Here is an 18335-nt window from a genome sequence, read left to right on the forward strand (position 1 = left end):
CTATTGTTTTATTAGCAAATTTGTTAAATGTTTTAGGGTAATACACAGGCTCTTGAAAATACTGAGTGAAACCTCCAAATTTCCTTTGATATAAAATATGTAAAACTCAGACTCTGAAATTGCATCTTAGCCAACCTTTAGGATTTTATGGAAGGGAATTCTAAAAGTATAGCTTTTCACATTAAGAACTGAGAAATGAAAAATTCTTCAGTACCACTTTTTTTAAGGTTATTTTGTGCATTAAATAGTTTTATTTACTATATTATATATATACTATAAACTCCAAATTTCCTTTGATATAAAATATGTAAAACTCAGACTCTGAAATTGCATCTTAGCCAACCTTTAGGATTTTATGGAAGGGAATTCTAAAAGTATAGCTTTTCACATTAAGAACTGAGAAATGAAAAATTCTTCAGTACCACTTTTTTTAAGGTTATTTTGTGCATTAAATAGTTTTATTTACTATATTATATATATACTATAATTTTGCAAATTAAGCCTGAGGTATTTTTCATTAATTATTACATATTCAACCTATTTTAATTTTAATTTATAACATACACTGTTTTTGAAAGTGGAAGATGGTAATTAGATACCCTAAATATATTTCTAATTTCAGATTTTTCACCGTCATCCTCAGCATGTTTAAGATTAGCTATTGTAAGTTAGTGGAATTAACTCTGCCTCATCACTTAGTCCTGGGAAATTGCTTAGCACACAAATAGAATTATCTTTATTTGTGTTTTCTAATTTTTCCACAAGGAATTTTGCTTATTTGTGCTTTGTTATTATTTTTAAGTGGTGCTGTGTTTCCTCGTATGCTTTGTAGTCTGTTTAATATTTGTTGGCAAGTTTTTCTCAAGAGATTTTTTTATTTTTTCCTTCCTGTCATTGCTTCTCCCTGTAGGGCAGTTTTGCCTTAGTCTGGCACCCTGGGATCCACATCTCAGGACCAATTCTTACATTTAGAAGGTAGAGGAATTTCTGTCCCTTGAGGAAATTGAGTTCCAATCCCCAGGTATGCTCAGGGCCTAATTTCCTGTTGCATAGATTTCTCTGATGCTTACCTATGCCATGGACAAGAATTTTATTCCTAGTTGCATTTCTGAATTAACTGTCAAACTGTTTTACCAGCACTTGATTTATGGGCAGGTGCCCAGTTGTAGCCCTCGGAGAGCCTGTTTTCTCATTCCATATCACTCTGAGAAGTCAAATTCCTGTCCTCTACACCTGTTTGGTGCTGATACCCCAGGTACCTTCTGTCTTTCGTCCTTGCTCTCCACTGTGGATTTTGTTTATCCATCATAAGTTAATGGACATGAGTTGTGTCTACTTTTTGGCTATTATGAATAATGCTGCTATGAATAATTTTAAATACTTATCAAAATGAAATGTGATTCACTTTTTCTTCCTAAGGTTGCACATAGGCAAAGGTGTGCAGTTGGAATGTAAAGGTGAAGGTGATGTTTGGGTCAGGTGCCTTAGTGACCATGCAGTCTTTGTACAGAGCTACTACTTAGACAGAGAAGCTGGGCGTGCACCTGGAGACGCTGTTCATAAGATCTACCCAAGTGCATATATAAAGGTTAGTTGCAATTTTACTCAAATATTTTAGACTTGGAAAGCTCTGTTTGTTGTTTAAAGAATTGAGATGGAGGTGGGAGGAGTGTAAAAATGTCTCTTTATGTATTAAATAATCAAATTATGTTTGTATATAAAACACATTTCCTGGGCACTTTTATTGATATGATTGGTTATTTAGTTTTGTGGATGCATTCATGCCCTATTGTTTTATTAGCAAATTTGTTAAATGTTTTAGGGTAATACACAGGCTCTTGAAAATACTGAGTGAAACCTCCAAATTTCCTTTGATATAAAATATGTAAAACTCAGACTCTGAAATTGCATCTTAGCCAACCTTTAGGATTTTATGGAAGGGAATTCTAAAAGTATAGCTTTTCACATTAAGAACTGAGAAATGAAAAATTCTTCAGTACCACTTTTTTTAAGGATATTTTGTTTATTAAATAGTTTTATTTACTATATTATATATATACTATAATTTTGCAAATTAAGCCTGAGGTATTTTTCATTAATTATTACATATTCAACCTATTTTAATTTTAATTTATAACATACACTGTTTTTGAAAGTGGAAGATGGTAATTAGATACCCTAAATATATTTCTAATTTCAGATTTTTCACCGTCATCCTCAGCATGTTTAAGATTAGCTATTGTAAGTTAGTGGAATTAACTCTGCCTCATCACTTAGTCCTGGGAAATTGCTTAGCACACAAATAGAATTATCTTTATTTGTGTTTTCTAATTTTTCCACAAGGAATTTTGCTTATTTGTGCTTTGTTATTATTTTTAAGTGGTGCTGTGTTTCCTCGTATGCTTTGTAGTCTGTTTAATATTTGTTGGCAAGTTTTTCTCAAGAGATTTTTTTATTTTTTCCTTCCTGTCATTGCTTCTCCCTGTAGGGCAGTTTTGCCTTAGTCTGGCACCCTGGGATCCACATCTCAGGACCAATTCTTACATTTAGAAGGTAGAGGAATTTCTGTCCCTTGAGGAAATTGAGTTCCAATCCCCAGGTATGCTCAGGGCCTAATTTCCTGTTGCATAGATTTCTCTGATGCTTACCTATGCCATGGACAAGAATTTTATTCCTAGTTGCATTTCTGAATTAACTGTCAAACTGTTTTACCAGCACTTGATTTATGGGCAGGTGCCCAGTTGTAGCCCTCGGAGAGCCTGTTTTCTCATTCCATATCACTCTGAGAAGTCAAATTCCTGTCCTCTACACCTGTTTGGTGCTGATACCCCAGGTACCTTCTGTCTTTCGTCCTTGCTCTCCACTGTGGATTTTGTTTATCCATCATAAGTTAATGGACATGAGTTGTGTCTACTTTTTGGCTATTATGAATAATGCTGCTATGAATAGTCATGCATAAGTTTTTAGGTAGATGTTTTTTTTCATTTTCTTGGATATATGCCTAGGAGTGGAGTTGCTGGATCATAAGATAACTCTATGTCTGACTTTTTGAGGGACTGCCAGACTGTTCTCCAGAATGGTAGTGCTGTTTTACATTTCCACCAGCAATGTATATGGAGGGTTTCTGTTTCTCTATATTCTCACCAACACTTGTTATTATCTGCCTTTTTTATTTTAGCCATCCTAGTGGATATGAAGTGGTATCTGCCTCATTGTGGTTTTGATTTGCATTTCCTTAATGGCTAATAATGTTGAACTTCTTTTTGTGTATTTATTGGCCATTTGTGTTTCTTCTTTGGAGAAATGTCTGTTCAGATCTTTTCCCATTTTTTAATTGGATTTTTTAGTCTTTTTATTATTGTTATAAGCATTCTTTATATATTCTGGGTATCAGTCCTTTATCAAATACATGATTTGCAAATATTTTCTTCCATTCTTTGGCTCGTCTTTCACTTTTTACATGATAATGATTTGCAGCACAAAAGTTTTAAAATTTAGTATAGTCTATCTATTCTTTGGTTGCTTGTGCTTTTGGTGTCATATCTAAGAAACCATTGCCTAAGGCAAGGTCATGAAGATTTATGCCTATGTTTTCTTCTAAGTGTTTTATACTTTTAGGTCTTATATTTAGGTCTATGATCCATTTTGAGTGAATTTTTGTGTATGGTGTAGGGAAAGGATCCCACTTTGTTCTTTTGTATGAGAACCAGTTGTTCCAGCAACCATTTGTTCAAAAGACTGTTCTTTCCCTTATTGAATTATCTTGACACCCTGTTGAAAACTCAATTGACCTTAAGTGATAAAGGTTTTTTTTCTGGGACATCAATTCTATTTCGTTGCTGTATATATCTATCCTTGTGACAGTACTACCCTTTCTTGATTGCTATAGCTTTGTAGGAAGTTTTGAAATTGGGGAGTGTGAGCTTTCCAACTTTGTAATTTTTCAGGATTATTTTGGCTATTGCCAGCCCCTTGGATTTCCACATGAATTTTATGATTGACTTGGAAGATATCTATTTTTAATAGTTTTTCTAGCCTTTGTATATGTTTGGAGCAGAGAGCAGAGGTGATTATGCATAGCTATGCATCCATCTTGACTACAAGTCTCTGGATTACTTGTGCAATTAGAAGTGAATGGACAGAGGACTACAGTGTTGAATATATACTTTGTGCCAGACAGTAGTTATGAACTTAACGGATATGAGGTAGTATTTAAAACATTTAAGCTTAAAAAATGTGGAATCTTGTATAATTAATTTCTAGGATTGTCAAATAATGTAGTATCTCTATTTTGGTACAAATGGTCCTTGAAAAGCCACCCAGGTATGAGACGTGTCATCACTTGATAAACCACTGTCATGGATAGATTTTTATAGCAATCTCAGACTTTTGCCTTGAACAATAAATAACTCTCTTGTGGTACATTTTAGTGGAGTAAAAAGAATCCCATTTTTGTTATATTAACTAAGATTTAAAAATAGTTATTTCTGTTTACTAAGTATATTGTTCTTCAGAAGAGTCTTCTTATTAGCCATAAAGAGATGCCAAGTTTATCCTAAATCTAACCATTGGCCTTTTCTTCATTTACTAATTTTTTTGGCCGCAGTAACTAAAGTTTAGGTTGTCAGGTAGATTATCACCAGAAATCGTGTTACTGGGGTGAACTGCATACAGATACATGAACCCTTGGAAGGAGTGCCCTTACATTGGGGAGTCCACATGGGGGAATCCATCCCTACCCCCAATACACATACATACACACAAACACATTTTTTTCTTTTTAGTTAAAATGAGGAAAACATAGGTTTGAAGAACCATTCTTTCATTTTATAAACCAAGAAGCTAGGACTAAATTGTATTTTTTTTTCTCCTAAGATGTTGATTTTTTTTTTCCTGCTTCTCTCATGATATAGCAGTCACCTTATATTTATGAAAATCTGATGTAACAAAATGGCATTTTACAAGCTTTAAATGGAGCAAATGTTTGAATTCTGTTTGAGTGGCATTGCTCTTTTGCTTTCAAAAGTAAGATCTGTTTTGTTTGTGTTGCTTAAGCAGTAGACACTCAGGTTTTTTAAGAGCTTTTTTGAGATACTGAGATAATTCACATACCATATAATTCACCCATTAAAAGAGTACAATTGAGTGATTTTTAGTATATTCACAGAGTTGTGCAACCATCACCACAATCAATTTTAGAACATTTTCTTCACCCCAGAAAGAAACCTTGTACTCTTTAGCTGTTACCTCCCAACAACCTATTTCCGCCAGCTCTAGACAACCACTAATCTACTTTTTCTCTCTATAGATTTGCCTACTCTGAACAATTTTTATAAATGGAATCATATAATGTGGTCTTTTGTGACTTCTTTCACTAAGCATAATGTTTTCAAGCTTCATCCATGTAGCATATATCTGTACTTCATTCCTTTTAGGGCTGAATAATATTTCATATACCACATTTTGTTTATCCATTCATCAGTTGATGGACATATGAGTTTCTACTTTTTGGCTATATTATGAATAATACCACTATGAACATTCACGTACAGATTTTTGTGCGAACATACGTCTTCATTTCTCTTGCATATACCAAGGAGTGGAATTGCTGGATCATAAAATAACTCTGTGTAACTTTTTAAGGGACTGCCAAACTGTTTTCCAAAGTGGCTGTAGCATTTTATATTTACAGCAGCAGTATATGAAGTTTCTGATTTCTCTACAGTCTCATGAATACTTGTTGTTATCTGTGTTTTTGATTTTAGTCATCCTAGAGGGTGTGAAGTGGTATCTCACTGTGGTGGTTTTTGATATGCATTTCTCCTGTGATGATGAGTCAGTTTGTTTTTGAACACATATATGTTAGGGGCAGGGGGCAGGCTGTGTTTCTAAACCACATCTGGACTAGGTTGAAGGTTATTATGATCCCACTTAAGTTTATTCCCACTTACTATATATCATGATTCTTACCTCCAGGTCAGATTACTTAGCAAGTCCTTAAAGCAGTCTTATATTCAGATGCCCAGTATACCACCAACACAATTATCTGTTTCTCTTTCTGGATTACTATTTCTTGGTGTTGATTTAAACAGAGTACTGTAACTGAGCCTTATAAGGAAGAATGCCAAAATTTGACTCCTGGTTGAAAGAGAATATCCTGAAGATGTTGACAGTGATCTTTATAAGACACTCACCTTTGTTAAATAATAAGTTTGTAATAAACTTATATGAGAGTAACCACAGGAAATGTGTTTAAATAAATGAAATCAGAGGTAAATTGTTGATTAGCCCAGGGGTGGTGATGAAATATGTTTTGGATCTGAGCCAAAAAGAATATTTAAAACCTTTGGTTACTTTGAATTGTTTTTATCAACAACTCAGTCAAATTTTGAAAGGAAGATGGTTGCATTTCAATGAAAGCCTTAATTTTGCTATCCAGTATAACAGATGAGACCTGTTATGGTATAGACAGAGTATACAGTGGGGAAGCAGCCTGAGTTTTAGTTAGCAGTATAGCCAATAATATGTCTTTTGGTGTGGGTGCTGTAATTACATAAATAACCCACGTGGAAAGAAGGTTTGCTGAGGTGCTTAATGAATCATTTTTACTACATCTGCAGATAAAAGTTTTAAAATTTCATCTCTGTGGTTAATATGTGCTCCTGGTGTTAGCATAGATTTAGATTAAGACAATCGAAATTATGATTGTTTATAACATATTGTAAAGAACCTATGTGTGAATATCTCTTGGTTATTTTTAATAACTCATGGTGGAGGTGGGGATATGTTGAGAACATATTGAACCCTGGGAATTTATAAGTAAGCTGTATTCCCTCCTCCTGGGCCATACTAGGATAATGATGGTTAAAAAAAAATTTTTTTAAGTGGTTGTAAAGACCTAAATGTAAAACATAAACCTCTTAGAGGATAACATAGGAGATGACCTTGGGTATGGCAGTGACTTTTTAGATACATCAAAGGCAGGATCCATGAAAGAAACAGTTGATAGGCTGGACTTCATTAAAATTAAAAATGTCTGCTCTACAAAGGACAGTGTCAAGAGAATGAGATGATTAGCCACAGACTGGGAGAATATATTTACGAAAGACACATCTGTTAAAGGACTGTTATCGAAAATATAGAAAACACTTAAAACTTAACAGTAAGAAAACACCCTGATTAAAAAATGGGCAAAAGACCTGAATAGATGCTTCAGTGAAGAGGATACATTGATAGCAAGTAAGCATATGAATAGATGTTCAAGTTCATATGTCATTAGGGAATTGTGAATTAAAACAACAGTGAGATACCACTACATACTGGTAGAATGGCTAAGATCCAAAACACTGACAAAACCAAATGCTGGCCAGGATGTGGAGCAACAGGAACTCTCATTCATTACTGGTGGAAATGCAAAATGGTACAGCTACTTTGGAAGACAGTTTGGTAGTTTCTTACATAGCTAAATGTATTCTAACCATATGATCCATCAGTCACACTCCTTAATATCTACCCAAATGATTTGAAAACGTATGTCCACACGAAAACCTACACACGGATGTTTACAGCAGCTTTATTCACAGCTGCCAAAAACTTAGAAACAACCAACATGTCCTTCAGTAGGTGAATGGGTAAATAAACTGTGGTACATCCACAGAGTGGAATGTTATTCAGCACTAAAAAGAAATGAGCTATTAAGTCATGAAGAGACATGGAGGAACCTAAAATGCACATTACTAAGTGAAAGAAGCCAATCTGAAAAGGCTACATGCATGTTGTATGACTCCAACTCTGTGACATTCTGGAAAAGGTAAAACTATGGAGACGGTAAGAAGATGAGTGGTTTCCAGGGATAGAGAGGAGGGAAGAACTCATAGGCAGTGCGCATAGGATTTTTAGGGTAGTGAAAGTACTCTGTATGGCACTACAACGTTGGATATGTGTCGTTATACATTTGTCTAAACCCATAGAATTATAAAACCAAGAGTGAACCCTAATGTAGCCTGTGATTTGGGGTGATAACAGTGTGTCAGGGTAGGTTCATCGATGTAGCAGGGGCACCACTGTGGTGCGGGGCGTTGACGGTGAGGGAGGCTGTGATTGAGTAGGGAGGCAGAGCTCACTTTACTTTTTACCCAGTTTTATCGTGAGCCTAAAACTGCTCTAAAAAATAAGGTTTGTTAGTTTCTTTCTTTAAAAAAAAGTGGTTGTAGAGCTATTTGGCATTTCAAATATTTGAGTCCCACTTTGTACTGTGCTAGGTGATGCCTTCTAAGAGGTCAGAGAGCCCAGTGGAAAATTTCAGAATCTAATGGACTCTTGGGAATCTTGAAAAAACAGTGGGTTTTGTTCTGGGCGTTGCGGGATTTCTGATTTCCAGACCTGACTTTGTCATACTTTCTGTCCTGAAGCCTTTTAGGACTGATAGTTTGGTCAGGTAATAAATACATCTATTTGTGACAAATTTCTATCTCTTCAGAGAATGGGATAGTCTAAGTTTTGTCCGTCATTGATGCTGGAAGATTGGCATTGAGTAGAGAAATAAGTGAATAGGAATGTGGTTTGCTGTTTGGAGAGGGTTCTCTTGTTTATTGTTGTTGTATGCTCTTATGTTTCATGTAAATACCATGGCTAAAGACAGTCAGAATTTTTCAGGCATCTGAAAACTAATGGTTTGGGTTCCAAACCTGTTGTTTATCTGATAAAGTACTATGTTATGCATTCTTTGATTTTTTTTTTTTATTGTCAAGGATAATTATGCTTGCTTACATTTGGGTTTTGTGCATACTAGAAGGATTTTTTTAATGTAATTTACTCTTGACAAAGGAATATAGTCACATGGTTCAGAAATTAAAATGATATAAAAAAAGTGCATTGAGCAGTCTTGCTTCTACTCTGTCCTTGTTTTCCTTTCTTGCGACTTCTAAGATGATCACTCTGCTTGTGTAATCTTCCAGTGCTTTAAAAAATGCCAGCCCTTGGCATGGCTGATAAAGAACATTGAAATTACTTATGAACTCCTTAACTTATCCTGAAAGGTCAATGGCTACATGGGAGACCAAAACTAAAATAAAATATAATAAGTAACATTTATTGACAGCTTACTGTATACTATGCCAAGTTTATAACAACCTTATAAAAAAGCATGTACACTTAGCATTCCCATTTTATAGATAAGAAAATTGAGGCCTCAAGAGAGGTTAAGAAATTTAACCCATGTAGGTAGCAGGTATCAGTGATAGGATTCAAAGCTAAGCATTTTTTTTTTATCACGAGCATACAGAAAGTAATGAGAAACTAGTTAATGAAATCCCATGTGTCTATCACTGAGATTCAGTAGTTGTTAAGATTTTACATTTACTTGATCTATTCTTTCTCCTCTGTTTCTAAAGTATTTTAAAACAAGTCCTAAATATCATGTTATTTTGCTCCTATGGATTAAAGTGTGCATCTCTGAGAAATGTAGTTGTTTTCTTATATAGTGACAGTGCCTTTTATTCACTCCTCCAAATAGAATGATAAAGAAAAGAAGTTGGCCGTGTGATCTAGGCCATGGATTCAGCCTAAAGAAAACTCTCAGCAATTTGGTTATGAAAGGGAGGGATGATTTCTTAACTGTTCATTTTACACAGTGGTGTGCTTTTTCACAAGGACAATAATGGCTGCCCCACACTGAACTCTAGATAAAGGATACAAGAGAGCTGTGGCAGCCAAAGCTGTCCTCATAGTGAAATGTGCCTCTTGGTGAGCTTCAAGCCACCTTTCCTAAGAACTACATATACATAAAAAATTAAAATTTTGAATTCTTTAATTCTGAGAGCTAAATTAAGCTATGAGTTTTAAATAAATTGTGCATTGGTTTTTGATGTATGGAATATTTTCTGCTGGACTCATGGCATGAGACTTATACTTTTCTTTAAGGTCTTTGATTTGCGTCAGTGTCATCGTCAGATGCAACAACAGGCAGCTACTGCACAAGCTGCAGCAGCTGCCCAGGCAGCAGCCGTGGCAGGAAACATCCCTGGCCCCGGATCAGTAGGTGGAATAGCCCCAGCTATCAGTAAGTATACTTTTGATTTTTTTTTTTTAAAGTGCAATAGTTGGCGTTTTATCTTGATTGACTCAGTTGATTAGTTAATTTCAGCAATAATAGAAATTAAAGTTCTTTTTACTGGGATAACATTTTTGAATTTGTAAACAAAAAAAAGAGAACTGTTCTTCTGTAATAGTTGCCCTTTGTTTAGGACCCTGTGTTCATTCTTTTTGTATCAAAAAAGGGAGTATGGGATAAAGGAGAAAGGGGGCTATTATATTATATTGATCAGTCTCCCCTTTTTTTTGCTGATGCTTTTAATTCTTGCCTCACCAGCCAGGGTGGGTTGAGATCACCGACATGCTTTGCTTTATTCTAGAAGGAAAGCATATTTCAGTTTCAGAGTTAGGCACCTCTCCAGTTTTTTCTTAAGTATGCTAAGCATGGAGAGAAAACTAAGTGAGGGTGGTATTTTGGTAACTTGTAGACTTTTTTTTAATTTTAGGGTAAAATTGAACTGTGTGCCAGGTTTCACACTGATGGGGAATTTTTTACTGCAGAGTTAAACTCCTGACTATAGACTTTTATGATGGAAACACGTGGCACCCATCTTCCACGTCTGAAGGCATAACTAGTGATTCATTCAACCCCTGTTCTTAACCTCTTCAGTGTGGTAAGCAAATCACACTGGCTAAGAAAACTGCAGTGGCCCTGCAGGTTTCTCTACAGTACATAACAAATTCCTCCCATTAGTTTCATTGTAATATTGATGAATGCAGATTGACTATATGACTGTATGTTCTGACTGGAAAATTAGATGCAGAGTCTCCGTTGTGGCTTATGTTCAGGAGTTTACAATTTAGAGGTAGATAAGGCATACTCATTTAGAGAATTTTATTTTTTTAAAGATTTGGGCATCTAAACCATTAATTTGCTAGTTTTGATGTTATAAACATGCTTTTACTAAAGAATCCAGATCTATTATTAAATTTTTCATTCTCATCTACTGCCCCCTGTTGAGTAATTACATATTATCTCCGTTACATTGTGAAACTGAGAGACAGACATCATCTGGGTCATCCAAGAAGTCTTAGTGGAACCAGGACTGTTAACTGTCTCATTATTAGTCATGTCTTACTCTGAACTAGACTGTTTAGACAGATAGTAAGGTTCTTAGAACCAACCTGTAGACATGCACTACCTCTTAAAAACAAGTTGTTTTTTATTCCTTCACCTCCACTTCTAAAGAGAAAAACAGGTGGGGTGTTGGTGGATTGTGGTAATTCATAATTGATGGTAGCTAGAAGACCCATGTGGAATGTAGGTGGTCTTTACCAAAAGTTTTCAGTCCCTGTTGATAAAGTATAGATCTACACTTACTTTTCGGCACCTTGACAGAGAAGTTATATGCTGGGGAGAATGAAGTAAAGAAAGCTAATCACCTTATTAATGTAAGATTTAGGGAGGATGGGAAGAGATCAGCTGTCCCTCTGACGTCATCTAAATCTTTTCTGTTAGGTTTGTCAGCTGCTGCTGGAATCGGTGTTGATGACCTTCGTCGTTTATGCATACTCAGGATGAGTTTTGTGAAAGGCTGGGGGCCTGATTACCCAAGACAGAGCATCAAGGAAACACCTTGCTGGATTGAGATTCACTTACACCGGGCCCTCCAGCTCCTAGATGAAGTACTTCACACCATGCCTATTGCCGACCCACAGCCTTTAGACTGAGGTCTTTTAACTTAATGTTGGGGCCCTTAACATTATCAGGATGGTGGACTATAAAATGCAATCCTGTTTATAATCTGAAGATATATTTCACTTTTGTTCTGCTTTATCTTTTCATAAGGGGTTGAAAAATGTGTTTGCTGCCTTGCTCCTAGCAGACAGAAACTGGATTAAACAATTTTTTTTTCCTATTTAGAACTTTTCAGGCATGGCTCAGAGCTTGAAGATCAGGAAAAACACATTCTTATTAAATCTTCACCAGTTATGTATGAAGGAATCATTCCAATGCTGGAAAATTTAGCCCTTTAAAATGTTTTAGAGCCTTTTATATGCAGAACATTGATATGTGTGTTATTCTACAGAATAAATTCAATATTGCTGATTTTAAAGGCAGAGAAGTTCTCAAAGTTAATTCACCTATGTTATCTTGTGTGTGAGTTGTTATTGTTGAACATACTTTACTCCAAAATATTGTGCCATGCGGGTGAGTTAATTTTACCAAGAGCAACTTTACTCTGTGTTTAAAAAAGAAGATAGTAATGTATTATAACCTTTTATGCAAATGTTTTTTTCAAGTTAAACTAGTGAAGATGATTTCAATTCAGATTGTCTTGCAACTTCAATTTTTCTTTTGCCAAGGCAAAACACTAATCTCTGTATATTGAGAATTCCTTAAAATTACCAAAGGAATATCATTTAAAATTACATTTGTTACCTTTGTTGGATAACTATTTATCACGAAATCTACTTTAGCCCTGTTAAACAGTAGATGTATTCTATATTTCTAGGCACAGGGTTGGTTACTAAGAAGCCTAGAGGAGGAATTTCTTTCCTTCATTAACATAGGGAAAGGTTTTGTATTTTTAAAAACACTAAAAGCAGTGTCACTCCATCTGATATCTTAACCATTCTGCAAAGGTGGCAGTGCTTAAACTAAATAATGAATATTTTGGGAATTGCTAAATTCTGTGTTAAATACAGTGCAGAATAAGGGAAACATTACCGTTCATAATAGGTAGTTTGGATATTTTTGTACTTGATTTGATGTGTGACTTTTTTTTCGTATACTGTTTAAATCATGTATGTTATGACATTGTTTAAAATTCAGTTTTTGTATCTTGGGGCAAGACTGCAAACTTTTTTATACCTTTTGGTTATTCTAAGCCCTTTGCCATCAATGATCATATGAATTGGCAGTGACTTTGTATAGAGAATTTAAGTAGAAAAGTTGCAAATGTATTGACTGTACCACAGATACAATATGTATGCTTTTTACTTAGCTAGTAGCATAAATAAAACTGAATCTCAACCTGCAAAGTTGAATTCTAGGTTTGATTTTTAAGTTTTTTTTCTTTTGCACTTTTGAGTCCAACCTTAGTGGCGAGACACCTTCTACTAAGTGACAGGCAAACAGCCAGTACTATTGGGCAGCTTTGGTTTTTTTCTCCCACTCTACCAGGACTTCCCTATGGACATTATGTATCAAGTGTAGGGTTGGTTATTTTTTTAACTTTTATTTTACTGTAGCAAAACTAGGCCTGATTGTCTATAAGATAAGTAGGTTGTCTACAGGATAAATAGTGTGAAATAAATCAAGGATTATCTTTCAGCTGTTTTTGCTTTCTTCATGGAGGGCCTTTCTAAGTGTAATAAGATTATTTCAGGTGTGTTACAAGTTTGAGACATGAGAAACACTTAATGCATGATAGTCATCCTTATATCAACTTAAATCAACAAATCTTCTACTTCTTTGCTTAGGTCTTCTTAGTAAGACCATCCTAGAAACCACTGAGTTTGCTTATTGCTGTGATTTAAACATATCTTGATCCAAGCTACTTGTATTTTGTTTTTTAAAATAACATTTCTACCAACTCATTTATACTCTTGAGTACTTACAGATACTTCTGTTAAAGACCTAATCTTAATCTGTAAAGTTTGGTGATTTTACGTTTTATTGGCAGATTTTTTAAAAGGTATCTTCATTCTCTAGAAATTTTTTACTTAGGTCTGTTTTATTGTGAATGAAGAATAGGAGCAAGAGGAGAGAGTTTTAGAATAACAGATTTTAAAAATTGAGGATGTTAGATTAGAACCACAAGCATGCTATGATATAATCCATTGCCTCCTATTCTACTTTAAAGAAGGTTTACATGTTTAATCATCTAGGGAAAGTATTGTGGAAAATATTTGCTAAGTAGTCTGTCTTTCAGGCCAAGCCACCCACTTTGGTTTCCTTTTGCAAAGAGCCATAAAAATACGACAAGTACATAGAAGTACTTCTAGTTATTAATTGCTTTATACTTGTGCCTAGGTTCAGTCACATGCTTTTGAGAAAACATCTAATATATTATAATCAGTTATTTCTGAGGGCTTATAGTTGTTGAACAGTATTTACGTTTCTTAGAGGTAGTCATCTTTGATGAGTAAGACTAAAAGAATCACAGTGTTTAAGATTTTATGGCTATTTTAAGAGTAGAATAGTGTCCACAGTTCTTGGAATCTGATTGCTCTGAGTATATGGTTCTGGGTGTGTTTTCTCTAGCTAGTTCATATCTCAGAGACTCTCAGAATATTGAATTTCAGTGGAAGCTGAGAGAGAGATGAACCAGGTTTGTACCTTTATAATCAATCCAGTATGAGGCCCATTCCACTTTTGTCTAGTGCCTTTCAGTGCATTATCAAAGGGAAATCCTTAAATCCAAAATGGTGTTGCCTTTATTTTCCAGGGAGTAGATTCTTTTGTGGGATATAGTCTGTCATTTTTTATAGTATACTACCCCTGGTATACAAAGATAATGATAATAAATCACTGCCGTATAACCTTGTTTTTCTAGAAGCATGGCTCGTTTGTACTGACCTAATAGGCAAATAGGTTGCCTGTCCCATTCCTCCTGTAAACATCGTAGGTTTACAGGTTGAGTGACCTGGCTTAGGGATAACCATACTCAGAATACCCAAATAAAATGAACACATATGAGCTGTGTTGTATTTCAAAGTTAAAAATCCACTTTCGTGTGGAAGGGTGTAGTGTAGAGAGGGGGTATTTGTAATAGAACATTGAAGGCAAAATAAAATGTCCTGTCTTCAGATGATAAATATCTTATTTCGAAAGTTTATTGCAGTTGTCTTTTTGACCATGCCCATCTGAAGAAGGGAAATTTTACATGTTCCATGGTGCTCCTTAAGTATATGTGGAGATTAAAGAATATATGGTGAAGTATTTCGATTCCTGGTTTGGTGGTAACTAGTTAGTAGTTACTAGCTATTATGCAAAATCAGATTAGTTCAGAACCTCTTTGAGAGCCTTTTGGAAGAAGAAGTTTTATTCTCAGTAAGGCAGAATAATCCTTTTTGTTGATAGTTTCTATGGGTTGCTCCCTCCATCATTGAGTCATTTTACTGGCATTTAATAATAGCAGATTGGGAAAATGGTGAATTTTAGGTTACTGGGGTAAATGAGTATATGAAAGCAATTACCTGTATGTAAAGTCAGTTAACATCTCTTGTGGATGGGGTTTGGCTAAGACTAGCAGATAGAAAAAATGCTTTTTTTTTTTCCTTCCTAAAGGCAGAACCCATTGTTGCGGATAGCTATCTGTAAATAATCACCTAAGTCCTCCTTTGCAAGATTATTGAAGATGGGGTATGAGAATCTTGTGTGCAACCTTTCTATTTTTTCCTCACAACTAGATAATTTCTTTTCTCCTAAGATATATCAGGAAGGATGTAAAAAGTTAGTGGCCTTATTCATAGCATCCTCAGGCCCAGCCTTGTCTGTAAGCACTTGTCCCAGTGTTGCTAGGTTGTTTATCTTATTTATCTGGTATCACTGTGGAATGGAATTTTCTGCATAATCCAAACTTGCCTTATTTAAGCAGTAAAACTTTTTTTACTTTGGCCATTTTTTTGGGTGGAGTTATTTGATATGTATATTAGAGAACATACTAGATACAGTGTTTCTTTTGTGCCTCCTGTCTTGTAGACTTTAGAGGCTGCTAAGACATGTGGGACTGTTTTACCTGCACTGAATGGTCGCAGACTCCTATGGTTTGGAATGTTTGGTTTTGTTACACTCCCCCCGCCCCTTTAATGACAGCAGCCACTTCCTGTGTGTTACTAGTATACCTCCCCTTAGTTCCTTCTTCCCTTTCTGATTCATTTTCCCGACTGGGCAAGGAAGCCAGATAACCATACTTATTAGAACTTTCTTTAAAACACCAGGGCAAACTGGGACAGGAAGCTTCCTGTAAAGTATTGAAAAGAACTTCACTGCTTTGGCATTTGATATCAGTTTGACTGCTTAGTGTGCTTCCTGATTCTTGCTGAGTTTCAGGTAGTTCAGATAGAGAGAAATGAGTCATATTCATAATTTTCCCCTTTGAAAGGTTTAGTTGCTTCCACTTGAATGCTGCTCAAACAAATACTGAGGTTACAAGGGTTGGTTACTAAGTTAGCATCAACAGCCAGAGGCAATACCATTACCTAGAGGACACCAGCAAAAAGAAAAGAACAGCAAAAAAAACAAAAACCTTGGAAAATGAGGGGGTCATTTTTGTTTTGTTTTGGTGTCCCCTTTTTGAGTCCTATCTTCTGGCCTTCCTCCTCTACAGATATTTTTGACCTTTAGGTGCCTTTATGAGAATTGAGGGTCTGATATCCTGCCCCAAGGAGTAGCTAAAGTGATTGCTGATGTTTTCAGGGATTTTAACATCAGACTTGAATGAACCTTTTTTTCTTTTCCTTTCTTCATCATCTTTTTTTTTTTTTTTTTAATGTAGGAAGAACTAAGGAGAAAACTCTAGTGAAGACAATCATTTCTCTCTATTGATGCGGATAATTTTCAGTTTATTTCAGATGCTTTCTCAATAGGTCTCAGAACTAGTGTTCTTGTTCAACCTGAAACTAGTAGTGGCTCTGGGCTGGGGCCAGACAGTTGCACTCTCTAGTTTGCGCTCTGCCACTAATTTGATGTATGACCTTGGGCAAGTCATTTACCTTCTTTGGGCCTCAGTTGCCTCATCTGTAAAATGAGGGAGTTGGACTAGATGAGTTCTTCCAGCTCTGAAGTTTAAGTGACCTTGCCTACCTTGCAGCAGTTTTTGATTTCTTCCTTACCTTTGGTCTGCTGTCTGAGGGGGCTTTTTACTTATTTCCACATTATTCAAATGAGACTAGGCTTGATATTTTATTACTGCTCTGTGGACAAGAAGTTACATAATATGTCCTTAAAACTTAAATTCAACCAAAGGCCTAGCACCGCCTTGGGGCCTGCAATAAATACTTAAAAAAATGGAGAAAAGCCTTTATCTTATTTTCCCATCATCTCTATTCAAGGTGTATTAAGGCTTTTTTTGCTGTCATGATATTCTACCTTTTGGGTTGGTATGTGTGTGACACCATCCTCTTAAGTACTGTGTGCTGGTAATTTTTTTTTTAAACTAAAATGGATTGAAAACTTACTGTAAATGCCTAATGGTTATTAGAGGTCATTGCTTTGGGTCTTTGGTTTCTTAACTCTTCTATTCTGAAAACAGGGAAATTCCCTTGAACTGTGTCAATTAAAATGGTTTATATGACTCAAGAAATCAATACCAGTGGATGATTATTCACTTTATTTTTGGCTCTTTTTAGGTCCATTTTGATTAGAAGACTTTTGGCTGGAGCATTTCTTTCAGAGTTCTCTTCCAGCCTATCCTTGGATGAGTGTAATTAATGGACTTGGCTTTTTCAAGGACCTTGAGAACCTTCCTTGGGGGGTGGGTCCAGGGTAGGGGATTGGGGAGTCCTGGTAGAGGCCAGCTGTGTGGTGGCTGGAAAGGAAGGAATGAAACCAGCTGCTGTTGCTGTGGCTGCTTGTCATTGATAGAAGGACTCATGGGCTTGGATTGGTTAAAAGGCCAAACATAGAGTCAGCAAACTTCTTCCAAGTTGGGTTCTGGCCGATGCCTTGGACATGTGATTTAAGGGAAAAGTGTGAAAGCTCCTGGATGATGAAAACCTGGTGAGCTGCAGAACCATTTGGAGGAGGTGACTAGGGGTTGGGAACAGATTTGGTGATAGTATTTCCCAACTCTGTCTCCTTCTCTGAAGTCAGAGGAATGCAGCTATGCCAAAACTCACAGAAGAGCCACATTTAACCTCTGCTTTTGGGAAAACTGGTTAGCTAAGGCTGGTAGTTCTTTTGTGGCTTTTTGTATACTTTTGCCTGGTTGAAGTCTGTGGCTAAAAAATAGTTGAACCTTTCCTGAGAACTCTGTAACAAAGTATGTTTTTGATTAAAAGAGAAAGCCAATTAAATCATTATGTGCTCATTCTTTTTCTTAAAGCCTGTGGATGTTTTAGATCTAGAAAGAATTTCTAATCACGTAGCGAATTCTCAGACTTGAGGACATTTTCCTTCATTGCTTTGTGGCAATTGAAATGGGAACTACAGCATTTCAAATATGACCATGGGAGAACAGTCCCCATTCTTTTCTCATTTCTAAAAGGAGAGAGTGGAATTGATGGTGGTTGAAGAGGTGGGTACTAGGGAATTATGAGAACCAAGATGCTTAAAGGAGAGACAGAAATTGGAA

General features: G+C 35.8%; 1 protein-coding gene across 3 annotated transcripts in view; it reads left to right on the top strand.

Moving 5' to 3' along the window:
- Window positions 1-18060, top strand: part of SMAD4 (SMAD family member 4) — a 44086-nt gene extending 26026 nt beyond the window's left edge. For 2 of the 3 annotated variants that reach the window (XM_024756774.1, XM_024756775.1), the window contains 2 exons: window positions 9922-10060; window positions 11552-18060. In XM_024756774.1, the coding sequence (XP_024612542.1) occupies window positions 9922-10060; window positions 11552-11763 (351 nt within the window). In that variant the 3' untranslated portion in view covers window positions 11764-18060. Of the gene's footprint in view, window positions 1-9921; window positions 10061-10593; window positions 11526-11551 lie in introns of those variants that run through there. The other variant, XM_024756776.1, reaches the window with a different exon arrangement.
- Window positions 18061-18335: the final 275 nt, after the last annotated feature.

This window comes from Neophocaena asiaeorientalis, unplaced genomic scaffold, assembly GCF_003031525.2.
Source record: "Neophocaena asiaeorientalis asiaeorientalis breed wild unplaced genomic scaffold, Neophocaena_asiaeorientalis_V1.1 scaffold133, whole genome shotgun sequence".
Lineage (NCBI taxonomy): Eukaryota > Metazoa > Chordata > Mammalia > Artiodactyla > Phocoenidae > Neophocaena > Neophocaena asiaeorientalis.